The following is a 19,277-nucleotide window of genomic DNA, read 5'->3' as shown; positions in this document are numbered from 1 at the left end:
TATAATGAGTAACAGAGTAAAATAATAAAAAATCCTCTCGGCAGTCTGGAATACAAAGGTAGATTCTTTACAGCTAAGTTACTATTTTCAAATTCCTTTCAATATCCTTACATAGAATCTCACGGGAAAAACAGTCAAATTTAGGGCTTGAAAATAACTTTTTAGTCCCAAATTTCTAAGGTATTGCAATTATCGAAACACTTTAAATTCTATGAGCACTCCATTCTATGAGCTAGATCACCCATTTACGAACTCATCCTCGATTTTTACATTTATAATAATATAGACAAAGCCAGATAAAATTCAAACAAAATTACTCTAGTTATATATATAAACTTTTGAACGTAAGGTGGTTTTAGGATCTAGGGACCATGATCGGTGAAGAACTGAAGAAATTTTCCAGAAATCATGTCATGAGAACCATTGCAATTGGTAATTTTCCTATAGGAATCTACGAAATTCTTTTAATTTTCTTCATTTCTAAAAATGGACAATAAAAGAGATGTTGCTACACATTAATAATGGATTTTCTTTTTTTGACGGAATGGTATCATATATTCTATATTACAACCAAATTCCTCTCTCGCCGCATTCATTGTCGTAAGCCAGAACAATTTGAATATTCGGATACTAGGGAGGATACGAGTCAGAAATCAGGATTATTCAGCCGAAATTTGGAGGTACGTTAATCATTATAGTCTGCAACAACACAGTTTGATACCAAGAGAGAAAATGAACACTTACCTCCAGATGAGTATAAAAGTAATTGATATATTTGAACTAAATTGAAACCTTAAGAATTGATAGTTTATACAGTAAAATTTTGCATTTAAAATAGGAGTTGTTTAACGTTATGGAAATCTTTCTAAAGCTTTAAGACGCGTGGAAACAGATATAACACAATACAGTGGTTATATGCAACTTTTGATATGCTGTCAGTTTCAATTGTCCTTTATACTTGTAAAAATGCTTTGTTATTATAATAGCCTACAATCCACGAAATTCATAAATTCCCTTCCGACGACCATTCCTTTAAGGATATGGTCGTAAATTTGCCATCTTACCCATTGTAGGACCACCCCTGTCTGTGGATTTCAATCGGAAGCTTCCCACAAATTGTCTGTAAAATGAACAGACATCAGAGAATCCCGGAAAATCACAAAAGAGGGGAAAGAGGGCAAAATGTGCCTGTCTCAAGATACCCATGGGCCGTCGGAACATGACTAAATAATTGCTTACAATCCACGTAATGTTTTAAGCATTCGGGAGATACTTTTATCCATGCATGGCAGCTATCAAGTTCATATTACTATATCTAAGACTAAAGTTGTGAGCACACCACATGAAGGCCACAGATTCGAAATCTGATTCCTGGTCCATATGAGCGTCAACTCGTATTAAATCCATTGACGGCCAAATACTCTTCGCTGGTGAGGTGAGGAAATTATAGAATGGGGGGTGAGTGTCGGCGCAGTTGTCGTCCGCACCCTTTTCTATGGTTAAAAATTATGTTCGTAAAACAAACAGCCTTCGAGTAGCTTTAAAATGGGACATTAATAGAATAAACTAAATATTAATGGAACTATTGCATGAGTATAATTGTTGTTAAGCTAGTTGTCCACATTGTTTCATGCACACTTGGAAATATAAGTGCTGTAAACATAGATGTTTTCAGTTATATAATTACTTCTACATTTCTTCTAAAAAATCAACTAGTGGAATTTTGAATCAGTTTATAAAACATCTATTCTACATTGCAGTACAAATGAAAGCGTTTACTAAAAATTAAAATTCTGACAAAGTTACAAGCAGAAAAAAAAAAAAATATGGTAACACACATATGGAAAAATGTTCTTTGTTATTTGCTGCAAAACATTATGGCCTTCGTCTTGCATGACGTGATTTTTGAGTTGGCTTTCTTGTTCCCATTCGTCCAAGTGAATCGCATCTTTCTAGCAAGAAACGGGATGCTCTTCTGATGGGCGATCCTTCGTAATCGCTGGGGGTGGAGCAAGTGCCTTGGAAAACGACATTGATGTTGAAAGTGCTGTTGATCCACCTGATGTTACAATCACAATGAATGGGATTTTCTGTAAAAAAGCAGCCAGTTTGTTATTGAAGCATTATAGCATTAGAAATTGATGAGTTGATATATCCATTTAAAATGTCAATTTTCTTTGATAATCCCGATAAACTTATTTAATTTGATTTGTCTTTTATACATTTTAAGGTTAAAAAGAATTACCTTTCTTGTCATAAATTGTGGAGCAAGGGGGAAAAACGGTGTATGTTTTCTTTTAAATTCCTTTATACTAATCCCCCGGGGGGAGCACCACATAATTGAGGATCAGAAACTACCGGCTACGGTAGTTGGTTCTCGCCACCCTGTTGGCTACAGAAAAAGGTGGGAGTCTGGTTCCTCCCATCAATGACGAAACGTACTTACCAAGGTAAGGGTTGTACCGTGGCCGGTGATGGCCTTTAGGACTCAACTATATTTTCCCTCAGTGTTGCTGGTGCGGAGATCCGGTTATTCAGATTTTTTCGTGTATCGGTTTAGTAGCCGCTTTAAGGTTTTTAGCATAGAAAAGGCATAAACTTTGTATTTAGCTTAGTAAAAGTAAAGAAAATTGAGCATTTATTTTGGATTGTGTCAAGAATTAGATACATATCTACAATTTTGATGTCAAGAATTTCATTTAACTAACATGTTCCATTTTCGAATTGCTATATTTGCATGTACAGTAATCAGTAAAGCGACAGACAGTCAACTCTCCGACTGATTCAGTCCGAAATTTGTTTTTCATATTTAAAATTTTGGTGACAAGGTGACATATGAAATTTTATTTAAACAATTGGCTAAGTTTGAGTTTTTTGATTTCGAATATATATAAGTAAGTAGACCGAAAGACATGGTCTAAAATCCTTTAAAAATTAGATAAATCTACAATTCTGTTGATATATGCAAAAATTCACTCAACCAACATATTATATTTCTGAGTTGACATGAACACGGAAGGATTATTCGGGTATTCTATCTAGAACATGATACATATAAATTTGGTGTAAAGATAAAATACCGCACTTCCTCTTTTCAAAAATAGTTTATTGGCCTCAGCGATGTCTACAAAGAGGAATTTCACCAAAATATTGAAAATCAATTTATATTGTTACAAACCTGTAATGTTGCTTCCTAGCACGGTTAGTTCAATCATTGGAAAGACCGTTTTATGATTAACTCTATTGGGTGCTGATTGGGCGCCGAGTTAGTGATCTCAGAGCTTGGCGACAAATTTAGCAACCATTTGGCGACTTTGGCAACAAATTAGATATTACTGGAAACTTTCGAGAATTTTAGCGATTCATCCATTAGGAACCGAGATACACCTGATTGGTCCAGGACCTCCTCTGCCCGCCTCCCGGAAACTATAAAAGACCGGCAATCTCAAGCTTGAAATCAATCGTAGTCGTGGAACATTCGTTCCACGACTACGATTGACGTTACGTTGCTACGTTATCCTCCACGCCGAGAGGATAACGAAGCAACCGCGGAATAGTCCAGCGAAGAACAAGCTTTGGTGGAGCTCAAGCGATTGCTGAACTGAGCTGTGTGCCGAGCCCTGGCGTTTATTGTAGAAGCAGCATCGAGTCATATGTGGAGTAGCCCATTCGTATATTAGTGAGTCGGCAGTTGGATACAGCTAAAGCGAGGAGACAGTGAAGAATTGCGACGTTTGGAGAGGCCATAGAGTGAAGCTACACGAATTCCCTTTTTCTGCTGAATTATGTCTGGCCGCTTTGTATACTGTGGTTGTTATTACTACAGATTACTACTTGTGGGCTACTGTATGTTGTAGTGTGCTATTGTATGTTGCTGTCTTCGTCTCGGCTGTATATATCTGTCGTCTTTCTTTGTGTTAGAGTCTTCATGTTTAAAAAAAGTTGTCGTTTATTACTAAAGGACTGTTTATTTCATCGATCAACAAAAGAACCCCGACGGAAGGAGTAATCCGTAACAATATTTATAAATGCAATGATAGTTTTAAATCTAATTTAAATTTTCATTAATTTCTTAATTTTTTATCTTAAAATAGTCCATAATAACAGTAAGGATCGGCCATGGTTCTAGCACCCAAAAGGGAGATATCTGGGCATATTTTATATCTCGGATTCCAAGGTCGTCCTGGAGAGCATTGACGGGAGGAAAGAAGACAGGGACGAGAGGAAAAAGCGCGTCGTGCGCCATGGACGAATGAAACTCGATTTTATTTTCATGCTTATTATTTTAATCTGCGTATATAAATATATGAGAATTTATACAATAATCTAGAATTTGATTGTTTGTTGAATTATTTCTACAAAATGATTACTATTGATCCAGACCCTTTAACTAAAACGGCTACTCAGGCCTAGGCGAAAAGGTGGTCAGCCCTTTTAAGAGTAGTAGCTGGAAATACACGAGAAAGCTGGAACTTTGTTATAACTTCATCATAAAATGTTCTCTTATTTCCTGTTCCAATTCTCTCTTTTTGTATTTAATTATTTCTAACACGCGCTTATCAAATTGCGGACTCTTTCGTTCTCAGGTCTTTAACGAAGGAATAAAAAATCCTTAAAAATGGCGCATCTTTAAAAAATTGCGTAAGATTTCCTTGCCTAAATCGGAACGTGGCAAAGAAATCCCTATAAGAATCTCAGAGTACAATCACTGAAGGGACAAATTTCTGTCTCTTTTGCTCAGGTCTCGTGATGTAGACTGACGTATTGTTCTTTTGGCTTTTCTCTTGTACATAATATGCCTCCCATGATGAAATAAATCTTAGTTAAATTTCAAAAGTTTCTTATGTTTACATATTTATACTATTTCCTTTGTTTACTTTACGCATATAGAAGTAAATATATATATATATATATATATATTAGAGTTTCTTTATTGCAAACTAGCCGCCTTTGGCGACCAGCCGGTTAGCCAATCTTAATGTTCATTAAAATTTTAATAATTAAATATTTTATGCAATTCCTACTTATATACAAAAAATATATAAGTTATATACAATACTAGTCATATATATATATATATATATATATATATATATATATATATATATATATATATATATATATATATATATATATATATATATATATATATATATATATATATATATATATATATATATATATATATATATATAACATAAATACAATTTAATTACAAAAGCATGCAAATAACCTAAAAATAATTTGAATCAAGAATCATCCGTTGATAATATTGTCAACAATCAGAAAACAATGCGCATGCGTGAATTTTCAACGCCAGTTACGGTAACGCAAATGCGTGAATTTTTCTACGCCAGTTGGGGTGACGCTATGCAGATTAGAAATTTTTAATTTCCTTTATTCTGTTTTATTTTAATTCAAAAGAACTTCAGAATGAATCTGAAAGAATGATTAATTAACAATGTTTAATTTTAAATGCATCAGACATTAAGAAAATAAACAGAATCGTTTGAAATAATCGGCCTAAAAATCTTAAGCCTAGCCTCATTAGCGTGGGAATAAAAACTGAAGCTTTACTCATTTGGCGGTGGGGAAAATAGAGATTTTTTTGGCGGGAAAGTTAGTTTTTAATTAATAATTAATATTCTAACTAAAAATTCAAAAACAGGGACCCCAGGTGCACATTCCCGACCTCCAAGGTATACATGTACCAAATTTGGTAGCTGTAGGTCAAACGGTCTGGCCTGTAGAGCGCCAACACACACACCCACACACACATATTGAGCTTTATATAAGTATAGATAGCTAAAATATACATGCCTAATGTTATTCTACTCAAGAGATTATAAATAGAGAAATGCATTGTAAATCTTGTTTGATCATTTCACTTGAGTAATTTATCACGACTTACTATATCAACATCGCCGTGAAGTAACGATACTCAAGAATGAGATACCATAAATTAGAATTTTCATTTGACCTTGGATTCTCCTTTTCTTTCTCAGAATTATTGAGCTATGGTGCATTTATGGAAAGGTTTTGTTGCTCCAGGTTCGGTACTCTTATTTCACTGAAGAACTATAATTTAAACAAGCGTGGTGCACGGTTAGTGCTTGAGGTCAAATGCCATGGGGGTGGCGTGGCTTGAAAATTTGGTAAGAATGAAGTTAAAGGTGAGGTGCCGCTCCCTTTATAATAACCACGGTTAAAAATTATGAGCGGTATCAAAATAATCTTGATGTTATTTCAAAATGTAAAGATAAGTAAAACTAAATAAATTGCAAATCTTGCCAAAGAATAAGTTAATTGCTGCAACGAATAAAATACTAATATTTTATAGAATGCCAGGATTTTTTTTTTTTTTTTACCAGTATGACATATGAGAGTTATTTGAATGAGAATTATTGAACTCCGTTTCTTCCTTTCAAATTAATAAAAGTTTTAAAACTTAAAATGCCATTAAAAAAACTTTTTATTTGGAATACATAAAGAAAAATGAAAGTTATGCAAAATGCCTATCTTATTAATGAAAACACAATGAAATGAAATAATTTTATTTATTAACAAAAAAAAATAACTTTATTTTGAATTGCACTTATTTCTTATAAAAATTGAAACAGAGTACTATATCAGAATTTCCTTGTTTTTTTCATTTGACATTGCAAAGAATGCATAAGAAATGTGTAAAATATTAATCGCACTTTGCTTAAAAATGCCTAGGCATTCAACAGAATTTGAACTTCGATAATTCCGAATTAACATAGATATTATATTCTTTTTCCATTGTTTACTGAAATTTATTATTCGACTAATTATCGGTTTTTAATACGTTCAATGGCTACCATATGAAAATCAAAGCGCATACTTGCAGAATTAATTATTATTATTAAAATTGGGACAATTAGCCTTAATTATTTTCATGAAAATTGGAAATAGGGACAATTAGCCTTAATTATTATGGTTAAAATTGCACATTGGGACAATTAGTCTTAATTATTATGATTAAAATTGGAAATTGGGATAATTAGCTTTAATTCTTATTAAAATAGGAAATTGGGACAATTAGCCTTAATTGTTAACATTAAAAAAGCAAGTGCTTTCAACATTAAAAGTCAAATTTCATTCTATACAGAGCAGTAAAGAAATAAAACAATATAAAATCACTTACCCCTGAGATCGATATTTTTCAGGCTGTCAGGGACCTTTTCCCACTCACTTCGTTTCAGTTCAGCAATGCCATTGTTATCAGCTTTAAAAGTTTTCAGCCTGGGCAAAGAAGAGAAGAGATCGGGACCAATAGTTTTGATGAAGTTCCAGCTGAAAGAAGGAAACATTACATTTAGCTCTGCTTGTTAGGAATGGCCTAATGACAGGAGATAAAGGGAGATACAGATATCTCTGCCACTTAATGAATATACATATGTGAATATACATGAGCAACTTAGTGAATATACACGTGTGTAGACATAATTTTGTAGATGCGTGGCCGAAATGAAGAAACTTTTGAAATTTTAATTTCGATTTTTTTTTTTCACCACGGGAGCCATAATATGTACAAATGAGAAGCGAAATGATGATAAAATGACGTCTTTTAACATCGCGATCTAAGGGCAAAGTGCCAAATTTTTTTCCCTTCAGTGATTTTACAATGAGATTCTGATAGGGATTTCTTTATTACGTGTCGGCTTAGGAAAGAGAATCTTAAGTATCTTTATCACACGATAAGCATGTGTTAAGAATTTAAGCTTTTTGTGCGTGAATTGCAAAAAAAAAATCGCCCGTTGTATGGCATAGGATATTATAAATAAAAAGTTCCTGTTCTGTACCCTCTGATACCAGACATTTTCAGTAAACCGATATCAGTAATTCACCTTTTTTTTTGTAAGATATTTCTGAATGAACTGTATATGCCATTTTTAGTGTGTGTTTGTGTGTGTGTTTTGTTTTGATATTATATGACGTTTTGACATTATACGGTATTCTATGTTTTGATATTATTATTTTTGATATTATACAATATTTTATTAAGAGTAATTACTTTATCGGTGGCCCAGGAAACCAACCTTACCAGATTAATCTGGGTAATATCAACATTTTGATTCTTTTCGTAGAATTAGAATTTTCACTTTAATTTTTAATTTTGAAGTTACCTTTAAAAATGAACTAGACTTAATTTAAAAAATTAACTAGATTTAATTTTTTTAAAAATTAATTCCTGAAGAATTTTTTTACTCAAGTTATACTGGGCATAGAAAATGGCACCCGATTACAATACTTAATGATAGTTTAATAGTAGAATTCCTAAGAATATCCTAAGAATAATGATTTTTAAAAAAATTAATTTCTGAAGAATTTTTTTACTCAAGTTATACTGGGCATAGAAAATGGCACCCGATTACAATACTTAATGATAGTTAAATAGTAGAATTCCTAAGAATATCCTAAGAATAATGATTTTTTTAAAAAATTAATTCCTGAAGAATTTTTTTACTCAAGTTATACTGGGCATAGAAAATGGCACCCGATTACAATATTTAATGATATTTTAATAGTAGAATTCCTAAGAATATCCTAAGAATAATGATTTTTTAAAAAATTAATTCCTGAAGAATTTTTTTACTCAAGTTATACTGGGCATAGAAAATGGCACCCGATTACAATACTTAATGATAGTTAAATAGTAGAATTCCTAAGAATAATGATTTTAAAAAAAAAATTAATTCCTGAAGAATTTTTTTACTCAAGTTATACTGGGCATAGAAAATGGCACCCGATTACAATACTTAATGATAGTTAAATAGTAGAATTCCTAATATTCTAAGAATAATGATTTAAAAAAAAATTAATTCCTGAAGAATTTTTTTACTCAAGTTATACTGGGCATAGAAAATGGCACCCGATTACAATACTTAATGATAGTTTTTACTCAAGTTATACTGGGCATAGAAAATGGCACCCGATTACAATACTTAATGATAGTTAAATAGTAGAATTCCTAAGAATAATGATTTTTAAAAAAATTAATTCCTGAAGAATTTTTTTACTCAAGTTATACTGGGCATAGAAAATGGCACCCGATTACAATACTTAATGATAGTTAAATAGTAGAATTCCTAATATCCTAAGAATAATGATTTTAAAAAAAATTAATTCCTGAAGAATTTTTTTACTCAAGTTATACTGGGCATAGAAAATGGCACCCGATTACAATACTTAATGATAGTTAAATAGTAGAATTCCTAAGAATAATGATTTAAAAAAAAATTAATTCCTGAAGAATTTTTTTACTCAAGTTATACTGGGCATAGAAAATGGCACCCGATTACAATACTTAATGATAGTTAAATAGTAGAATTCCTAAGAATATCATTAATTTCCATCATATTCATGATTGTAGTATCTTAATATCAATGTCAAATGACCAAAGTATAAGCAGTCAGTATTACGAGATTCCTTCCACAAGATGGCGCTGGTGCAGTGTTGAAACTTTTTATAATGTGATTTTTTCTTCCTATGTAAGCAGTAAAGAGCTGTATGCTGAATGTAGCTAGCGTAGTGAACCAAGCACCACCTTCTTTGTCACTGAATTAAATGTTATATTTGAACAACTGGTATCGTATTTCATTACAACCCTACACTGCCTAATCAATGGTCCGTCGAGCCGGGATCTGAACTAGCTGGATATTTAAGTCTTTCAAATTCCTTTTTCAAGTAATTGGATTCTTGTTGGTGCTGGTCAGAGGGACAACGGAAATTTCTATGGGTTCTTTATCTCAGAATATATTCTTACTTCTCCTTTCTCAATTTCATAAAATCTAGCCTCTCCCTATATTATGCAAAAAACTTTTGTACATTTTTTTTGATATCTATCTCTTTTGCGTACAAACTTCCATTATGAATAGTATGAGAAATTAGATACTCACCTCACATCAAGGTGTTCTAATAAAGTTTCTTGACTGGTAAATATGTGGTCAAAGAACTCGATTGCATTGTGAGACAGGTCGAGGTTTTTCAATTTTGGGAGATTCTTGAGAACATTGGAGTCAACTTTGACTATCTGGTTGTAAGACAGATTCAAAGTTATGAGTTCTCTCATGGCCATGGGAAAGAAATCAATTCCGAAAGTGCTTAGTTTTCCGTAGTTGAAATGAAACTCCTTCAAGTAGCTCATGCATCCTGTCCACGGACTCTTGTTGCCTCTTCCGGCATCGCACAAAGAGCATATCCGCTCCGAAGATGAACTGTTCGTAACTTTGAAGCTAAAATTATCAAAAGAAAAGAATATGATTGTATCCATACATTCATTTCTTGTTTTAAACAGAAATTGATGAGAAATCTATTTTATTATTTGTAACAAGAATAAACATTTTAAAAAAAGATTATTCTTTTTTTTTCTTCTTAATGATAATGATATATAGAACAAGTGTTAAAATTTATAAAATTACTGTAAGTGTTCCAGCTTTTGTAATATGGCTAAGAAAATGGTGGTAATGATATGCTTGTTTTTAACATTAAATTTTATGAGTTTGTTTCATAAATGTAAGTTTGGTAAAAAGTAAAAGGATGTATCTATATATTTCAAAAAAATTAGTTGTTTAAATGTTCTATGAAATGAAGGATTCGTCCATTATAGTTCACAGGTCCCTTTTTTTGGGTTAATGGCACAGATAGTTGATTTGACATTAATGATATGAAATCTGCTAAGTATAATTATTTTTAAAGTTTTCACAAAAGTATTCATAATTATAAGTAGTATTGCATACCAAATGGTTTGATAACAATGAATATTGATTTGTTATGCAATGGAATTCTATAAATTATATTTGTAAGTTCTCCATTGTTCTGCCAAAATATAGCAATGATTTAACAGAAGTGAAGAATTCATTTCACCAAATTCAAAGATGACGTATAGTGGTAATCCAAATTGTGGAAATATTTCTGAAAAAGTGTATTTGGTGATTTCTTGATTCATAAATACCATAAAGCTATTTATCATTTTAAAGATAATTTAAACAAAAATGTAATTTATTCATTAAATTACATTCACATAACATCATTTTTTAAAAAAAAGTTATAGCGAAGGAGCCAAAATAAAGAAGCATATCTTGCTCCAATTGATGAGAGAGCTTTTCTTCATTTGAATGTAGCCAATGAACTTGATAGTTTTGGGCAGTCAATAACATGATATCATGTTATTAATTGAATTCATTGCATGTTTTGTAGCTTGAAGAAAGTCGTTTTTCCATAAATTTTTGACTGTTATTAAGTTGGCCATTGTTGTTATATTGTTTCCTTTTGTGTTTTCAAAACGTAAAAAATAAAAGAATTGTGGCAAAAGTTGATTGCACATCTAAAAATAGATGTAAAGTTTTGTTAAAGCACAAAAAAAGACTTTAGTTATAAAAAAATTAGAAAGAAAACTGACTGGAATTTAACTAAGGACGATATTTCTAAATTTTTAAAAAATATGTAAAGAAACTCAAATGAAACTAAATTGATAAAGGCTGGAAAAGGTGCAAAATAACAAGTGATAATAGATAGGTTAAAGACTGTATTTCATCATTAAAGCTTATCACATCAGGAGGCTGAAACACTTACAAAGATTAGAGAACTCCAACTCTGAAAAAAAAGCTGACATTTAACAAGTCTACAGTTGTCAGGCGTAAACTGACTGGGACGGTTATGGTCTTTTCCATGATGTTGTATCAAAGAAGAAGAAAGGACTGCATTTACGTGACAGAAAGAAGAAGAAGAAAAAAAAAAAAAAAAAAACCGTGAGTGAGAATGCAAAGTGAAATGACACAATGCAATGTGAAGTGAAGCGACGATCATTCGATACAGATTGTTAGAATTCATTAAAAAAAATAAGCTGACTTTTTGGCATTTTATCGCGATGACATTTGTACAAAAATATATTTTACACTGTTTAACGATTTTTAAAAATTGTCTTTTTAATTATACTAATTTAACAACTGCGAATTTTCGTAATTTTTAAAAATATTTTCTTGATTAATTTCCAACAATAGATTACACTATTATTCTGAAGTTCAAATCATTTTCATTTTTTCCCCTTAATTATTTGATCTCATGATTTTCTCTCCTTGTTGAAAGTTACAGAATAAGGATTTTATTTAATACCTGTATAATTTAGGAGCAGGATGAAAAAAAAAGCGAAGTTATAATATCACGAAATCTAAAAGATGGATGAATCACACATTTGCATTTTTAATAGGACCTAATGTCATGGGACTAGTCCCTATTAGAAAGTATCATGCACATAATGAGCAGAGCATATATAAAACAGTTGAAGCAACATATCTTGAATAGCTGAAAATTTAACAGTATCATGGGTATGAAGTTATATCGAAACGATTTAAATAAAATTAAAGATAATCAATGTTCGTGACGAACCAACTTGTCGCCAAAGGCGATAAGTGAGAATATAAATACTCTAAAATACATAAAAAAAGCACTTATTCCAAAACTACTGTCTTAATTACGTGTTTTCCCCAGATAATGAGGAATTTATATTTCATCAGTATTAATTTCTATGCCATGTTACCATTCCATAAAATAAATTGGTTTCAAGGCAATCATATTTCATTGTTGGAATAGTCCCGATTCAATCGGAAATCTATAGAGTGGGCTAAAGATACTTGTTCCGCAGAAACAACAGAGGAATGAAACGCTTTTAAATAAAGCAATGATTCAATCAGATCAGGAACATAAAAACAGATGAAGAACTAAAAGCTTGGGGAAATTCTATGAAACGACATTGCAAGATTATTTGATACTAAAGGTTATCGGACAATTAACTGTTATATGTGAGAATTTTTGTCTATGTTATTACTTTTATGTTTCTTTTTTCCGCCTTTATAACTGTTGTTCTAAAACATTATATTATTGTAGAAAATTATTTTCTACAATAATATAATGTTAAATTATTTTTTAAATAATTTTATTTAAATTACCTTTAAAATGATATATATAACTTTAAGATAATAATTATCTTAATAAAATTGCAGTTATGAGTCAATGAATCTGAAAATTGCACTTTTTCCAAAAAGATCAATACTTTTGGCAACCACTATAATTCTTCATAAACTTGATTGACAATGATTAATATAATTTTCTTGGCAATATGAAATTCAGTTGATGTTGTCCTAGTTTTGTGGATAAACTGTCTAAGGCTTGTATGGCAGTTGTATAAAAAGAATGCTTTATAAAGAATGATCATTCGTTGTTAGGATAAAAAAAAGTAAAAAAAAATATGAAATGAGGAAATTTATCTACTGTGTGGTATTTAATCGAAAATAACAATTGGTAACTGTTTTTCAGTATATTGAATCCTTTATTTGTCCACGATGGACTGATTGAAAAGTCTGTCTTTTGTAGAAGAGGAGAGTATGTCCGAAACCTGACTCTAATAAAGGTCTGGTATATAAATCATGGAATTGTTTCATATACATTTCATTGGAATAAAATGTCTTCCTACCTTTGTGGTGAGAAATTTGGACTTATTGCGCCATTTGCACTTTTTACAATTCAAAACTGCTAAGCTCATTGGAAAATAGTTTTCTTGTAGTTTTAAAGATAGAAATTACTGCAACTAATTATCTTTCTTTTTCATTTTCTATGAATAATTTCCATTTAATATTAATTGATTGAGTGAGTTAATTGCAATTTATTAATGAGATAAAAAGGAGCTGCTAATATTAGTGGCTTATAGATTATTATATCAGTTTCCTTTAACCGAAAAGAAGTATAAAATTTTCCTTTGGCAGTTCCTTCCTCAGTTCATACATTTCAATCAAGTCTGGAGAATATGAAAATATCACTAATTCAAAGATTTTCATGGAACAAAGTGCCTTCTTAAAAGATTAGTGAACAAACGTAATATTACTATTTAATAAAATAAATGCATGTCAACGAAGAAAACGACGCTGTGGTGTGCGTAGATTCATCTTGAAGAAAATACGGTCATGATGAAAAGGCATTTATCAATTTATAGTGAAACCTCTCATTCGCATAACAAGCACAAAAAAAATGCAAAAGAATTATTCGTTTAACGATCAGTGTTTCGCCGAACGATTGTCGATGAGACATCGTGACATCACATGCAGGATTGGCCTGTATCAATTTTAGTTGTGTGTTTGTTTTGGCCTGATAGCGTCATCGAACGCGACACCGAGAGGTTTGATCAAGTGCCCGTGAAACCTTAATTGACTAGGTTGTGTCTCTAACCAAGATTATGAGGTAGAGGTAGGCAACTAAGATATCGATTGGTCTGGTAGAGGTAGATAGCAAAAATATCGATGAGCTGGTAGAGTTGGATAGCAAAGATATCGATGAGGTGGTGGAAAAACATAGCAACAACTACCAAAAATTGTTATTTGTCAATTGTAACGCTGACCAAGAAGAGCCAAGAAAACTTTTTGTCGATTTGGCGATCTCTATCGTCAAACTACATAGCACGTGATTCGCACGCTCAAAATTTTTCCTGCATTACAGTATATTTATAATAATGCATTTCAGTATATTTTTATAATTTGGCGGATTTTTTTTCTTGGCGCTTTTTGGTCGCCGTTAAAACCGAAAACTCCGAAAAATTTTAGAGCTGTATTCTGTGTCCCAGCAAAAAGTTGCAGATGGTACTTTGTCAGATGAAGAAGAAAGAATAACATTCACAGACAAACAGCATTCCAGTGAAATGAGGGGGATATTGAAAGTACAGGAAAGTGTGGCATCGTATGTAGAAAAGCAACATTCTAATGACGGAGTAGCTATCAGCACTACACATTCATTTAATGATAATGCTGTGTTTCATTTTCGCCAGATTTTGAATCGTAGGGAAAGACAAATGTTTAGACAATTTGCTTATTAAAAGAAGCATATATTTAATAAATTACATTATAATTTTTTTGCCAGAATTCATTTTTAATGGAACACATTGTTCAAGTTTGCATGGATTCTTATGAAAAAAATTATTCGGTTTAATGAGTGTTTCTCTTTACTTGTGTAATTCGGAAACGAATTATGTTTGATAAGGGAAGTTCCATTATATTTTAAATTTAAAGCAATATTTCTAACTTCATCAGAGATGAAATAATTCTCAGGGCGTATGAGCGAATAACATTTGAGAGAAACGCGAAGGATGATCGCTTCATTCGTGAAAGAAAAAGAAAAAGCGAACAAGGAAGTTAGCAATCTGTCAGCTCAGACGGGAAAGTTCCTATTTCGAAAGTGAAACTGTAAACCAAAACTAAAGAATTCCAAACTCAGCAGTTTAAGGCAGTTAAAATTACAACTATTCGATACTGAATACCATTGTGTAAAACCAGGAGCTAGCATGCTTCAGGAGTTACAGAAAAACGTAATTTTTGAGGTTGAATTTTCAGTAAAGGAATTAATTTTAAAAATGCTAATAATTTGAATATATTTCCTACGTACAAACTAAATTTTAAACAATATAACCAAATTCAATCAATCAAAATATAAATAAAAAAATTCTAAATTACCTTACGGTTACAGAATTCTTGCAATTTATTTTCCAGTCGCATGCAAAACAAGACGACAAGGTAGAATCGATAATTTCTATTTCTTTGATTTTGAGCAGCGTTATCCAGTCAGCAGGCAGAACTTTCTGCGATTCTCCTGCAGAACCAAGCAAGTGAGCTTTCCAAAAGGAATCATATAAGTAGAAGCGGTCAATTTCCATGGACCTCAAAGCAGGAAAAATGGAATTCAAGGCTTTCGTATCGTCCAGCCGGTAACAGTTTACAATGGTTATGATGTTTCTTCTATGAATGTGTATATTAGTACAACTGCAAGGGTAGATTTCTTTCCTTGAAGGACATATTGTTCCGCCCCAAACTGAAGTGGCCAAGAAAGTCGCCAAAAGGATCAGACGAAACATTTTAATTGTATATCTGCAAAGAAGGAAGAATTTCTTTTATATGAATGTCTTTGTTCTACAATTAATCTGGAAATAGAAATGTAATTATTTTGACTTTTTTAATGGAAATACAGAGTCAATCTGATTCTTGCTCGAAAATTTGTTCATCTTGAAAGTTTAACATGATTTATAAACACATAAAATACAAAAAAAAAATTATATACATGTTATGATATATCTTAATCTAATTTAAATTCTAATTAATTTCCAAATTTTTATCTTAATTCAACTCATATTAACTTCATGCTAAAATGGTGTCTTATTTCCTGATCCAATTCCATCTTTTTCTTATTTAATTTATCCTACACGAGCTCTATAAAACTGTTGTAATCAGCAGGTTTTCACGCTACGAGGGAAGAGATAAAAATTATTAATGTTTACAGTTATTCTTTTAAAAATACCTTTGCCTATGATTAAAAATATTTTCAGAAACTTTAAGGATACCTGCGTTTCCTTATCCTAAATCTACACGTGTCAAAGAAATCTCTATAAAAATCTCATTATAAAATCACCGAGGGAAAAATGTCGAGCTCTTTTGGCTTCTGCTGTTGTATCGAGATGTAGATTTAGGATACATAGATTAGGATTAGGGCGAGAACCTGGCGTATCTCGTCGCTTCTTCCATGTACACAATAGGCCAGCCGGGATAGAATAAATAAAAGTTTAAAAAATTCAAAAGTGTCTTCCATTCGGCCGTGCAACTGCTAAAAGATGTTTACATTTTATACATTTCATGTAACTTCATTGTATTTCTATTGTATTCTATTTTATAATATTATTAATAAATAATGCATCACTTTCAAGCTGCAATATGAGAGTAACTATACTTAACAAGTTACGATGTCTTTTTTAGTTCTTTATTATTTTTACATTAAAATCTTTTTAGTTTTATTTATATGACTCATTTGCAAAATAACAAAAGTTTTAAAATTATGAAAGTTCATTATAATGTTGTGTTCGTGCGTCAACAAAAATAAAAGGCAGACAAACTTACTATAAAATAAATCTTATTACATTATAGATAATATTATCAAATTTGCATCAACCTATTTTCTTTCAAAATTCTAGCATCGTTTTTAATACAACAAATATAAAGTTCCAAAAATATCACTGTTGCCAATCTGAATTTTGCAATTATTTACAAAATAAAATTTATAATTATTAAAATAATCGTTAGCTACTTTTAAATAAAATATTTACGATTTATGTCGCAACAATAATATTAATTTCTGCTTTTTCAGTCAACTTGGAGAAAATTAATATATGAGGCCTTATTAAATGTTGTCCATTTCACATTCAAAATATTTACAAGGATTATGGAAAATATGGTAATTTCCAATATATTTAATAAACATGTTGTAGTAACTTTAATTATCTTGCTTCGGTGAACTTAAATATAATTTTGCAAATACATTTAATCGTAATTTGTAACATTTCATTATTTTCATTCGGATAATCTTAATTAAGTTCGTCAGATCAATTAAAATAAGTTAAAATAAAAAAATAAGGAAAATATGAAAAATTCTAAAAGAAGTAAAATTATTTAATACGTTTTCATAAAATCAGCATTTTTACCAAGTGCGCGTGAACATCTAAAACATTAATCCTAACTATCCAGATATGGATTTGTACACATTACGAATTACAAATATTTTAAGAATTCTCGTTTGTTTTTTCTTTTATACAAATACTTTTCAAAAATATTTGATACATGGTAATGCAAATATTATTTCGATAATCTGAATATGTATGGAAAATAAAAAGAAATTTTTGATCTTGCAAAATTTCAGTTTAAACTCAAGTTTTTTATGCAAGAAATTCATTATTTAATATTATGTTTATAACTTAACATAATGTTTTTATATCTTCTCTTTGAAAAACAAGTTTACTACATTTCAACTTACCAGAAGGTTTTCAAAAATTTTAGTGACTTATTAAATAGTTCACTGAAAGATTTCTGATATAAAATATTTTTTATTTAAAATTAAAAAACAATTAAATTTTTCTTTCAAATTAAAGAATTTTTAGATCCAGCTGCAAGAAGATCTTTTTTTATTAAATATGTATTAGAATAGTAAATTAATCATAGAACAACATTCAATTTTGTCTAAATCAAAGTTAAAATAATTTGTCAATTTTAACTGTAAGACTGTTATTTCAAAGTTTAAAATATTCTCTAGCCAATTTCAATCTTAGTTAAAATTTTAAAATTAAAAATCCAAAATATTTGATTTTTCTTGAAATAACATTAGAAGTAACAGTAGAAAACTCTCACAAAGAAAATTTATTAGAATATCAATCAAATATCGTTAATTTTTTCCATTGTATACAACTGAGTTTGCTCTTAATCAAAAACCGAGTAGAAAATCATGAAAAATAGTAAAAGTACCAAAATGTTGGAATTCCCGATTCCGGAAAGAAACCAAACATCCTCTATAAATTGAGATTGTTCCTTTTTTTATTCTTTGTCCTGCTATCATATGTGTTCTGAATTTGTTCAAATTTTTCATAAAATTTCAAGAATTTTATTTCTATGTATATCAATTTCTCCTTATTTAAAATAGATTTATAATAGATTGTGTCGACTTAAGAATATACAGCGTTTTTGGTAAGGTGACATGATTTTGACGTCTTGTTACAATACAATAATACAATTCTTTATCTAATTCCTTAACGATTACAAGTAAAGCAATCGTATGTCCAGAATTAACCAGAACAATCCTGGTTTCTGAAGCTGAGAAAATCAAAATAGAAAAGGGATGAAAATTTCAAAAGCAGTACATCAAATTCATAGCAACTTATAATTGGGATTCGGAAGATTGCTATGAAGTTTCAGGGCAAGATTTTGAAAAGCTGATGAAATCACTCACTTGTAGCCAACTTAATCCATATCTATTGGATTTTGAACTTACCTTCATTTTCATTGATTAAGATGAAAAGACACATACTATAAGGAACACGCCAACTTTCGTTGTCTGAAATGCTATTAGATTAAAAGTTCTTTTGCTAGAAGTATTCAACTCTTTCTTTGATGGAGAACATTCAAAAGTATAAGCGCCACCATCGTAATGGAAGACAGAATGCTATCAACATGATTCAAGACATATTATAATACAAAAAAAAAATGTATAGTTAATTTACTTACCAAACGTTGAAAATTCTTTTTAATAGATTTTATGTTTGTTGTTTACAATGGATTTACTTATCTTGTGATAACTTTTTTTCAAGATGCTAAGCGTACTTCTGCAGGAATCGGGGAATACCCTTCTTTCTGAGATGCTATTATTGTCGCGCTATCAAACCGGTTTCATCTGGCTGATTC

The 19,277-nt window shown here is 30.7% G+C and overlaps 1 protein-coding gene across 1 annotated transcript; it reads right to left on the bottom strand.

The window, feature by feature from the left end:
• Positions 1-1,718: 1,718 nt before the first annotated feature.
• On the bottom strand, positions 1,719-19,277 carry LOC129963329 (slit homolog 1 protein-like). The gene is made up of 5 exons (XM_056077637.1): positions 19,101-19,277; positions 15,519-15,929; positions 9,924-10,259; positions 7,169-7,317; positions 1,719-2,090 (listed from the first exon to the last, which is right to left on the bottom strand). Exons 2-5 carry the CDS (start codon positions 15,914-15,916, stop codon positions 1,876-1,878), a joined length of 1,098 nt encoding a protein of 365 aa, XP_055933612.1. The 5' UTR covers positions 15,917-15,929; positions 19,101-19,277; the 3' UTR covers positions 1,719-1,875.

The sequence above is a fragment of the Argiope bruennichi genome, chromosome 3, assembly GCF_947563725.1.
Source record: "Argiope bruennichi chromosome 3, qqArgBrue1.1, whole genome shotgun sequence".
Classification (NCBI taxonomy): Eukaryota; Metazoa; Arthropoda; class Arachnida; order Araneae; family Araneidae; genus Argiope; species Argiope bruennichi.
The sequence above is the reverse complement of the archived record's forward strand: the minus strand, read 5'-3'. Positions and strand labels throughout refer to the sequence as shown.

Coding starts and splice junctions, on each gene's coding strand:
- LOC129963329 (XM_056077637.1), bottom strand. CDS start 15,916: ATGTTTCGTCTGATCCTTTTGGCGACTTTCTTGGCCACTTCAGTTTGG. Junction 7,318..9,923: donor TTAGAACACCTTGATGTGAG/GTGAGTATCTAA, acceptor TCCTTCTTTCAG/CTGGAACTTCATCAAAACTA. Junction 2,091..7,168: donor GAAAAATATCGATCTCAGGG/GTAAGTGATTTT, acceptor GCTTTTTTACAG/AAAATCCCATTCATTGTGAT.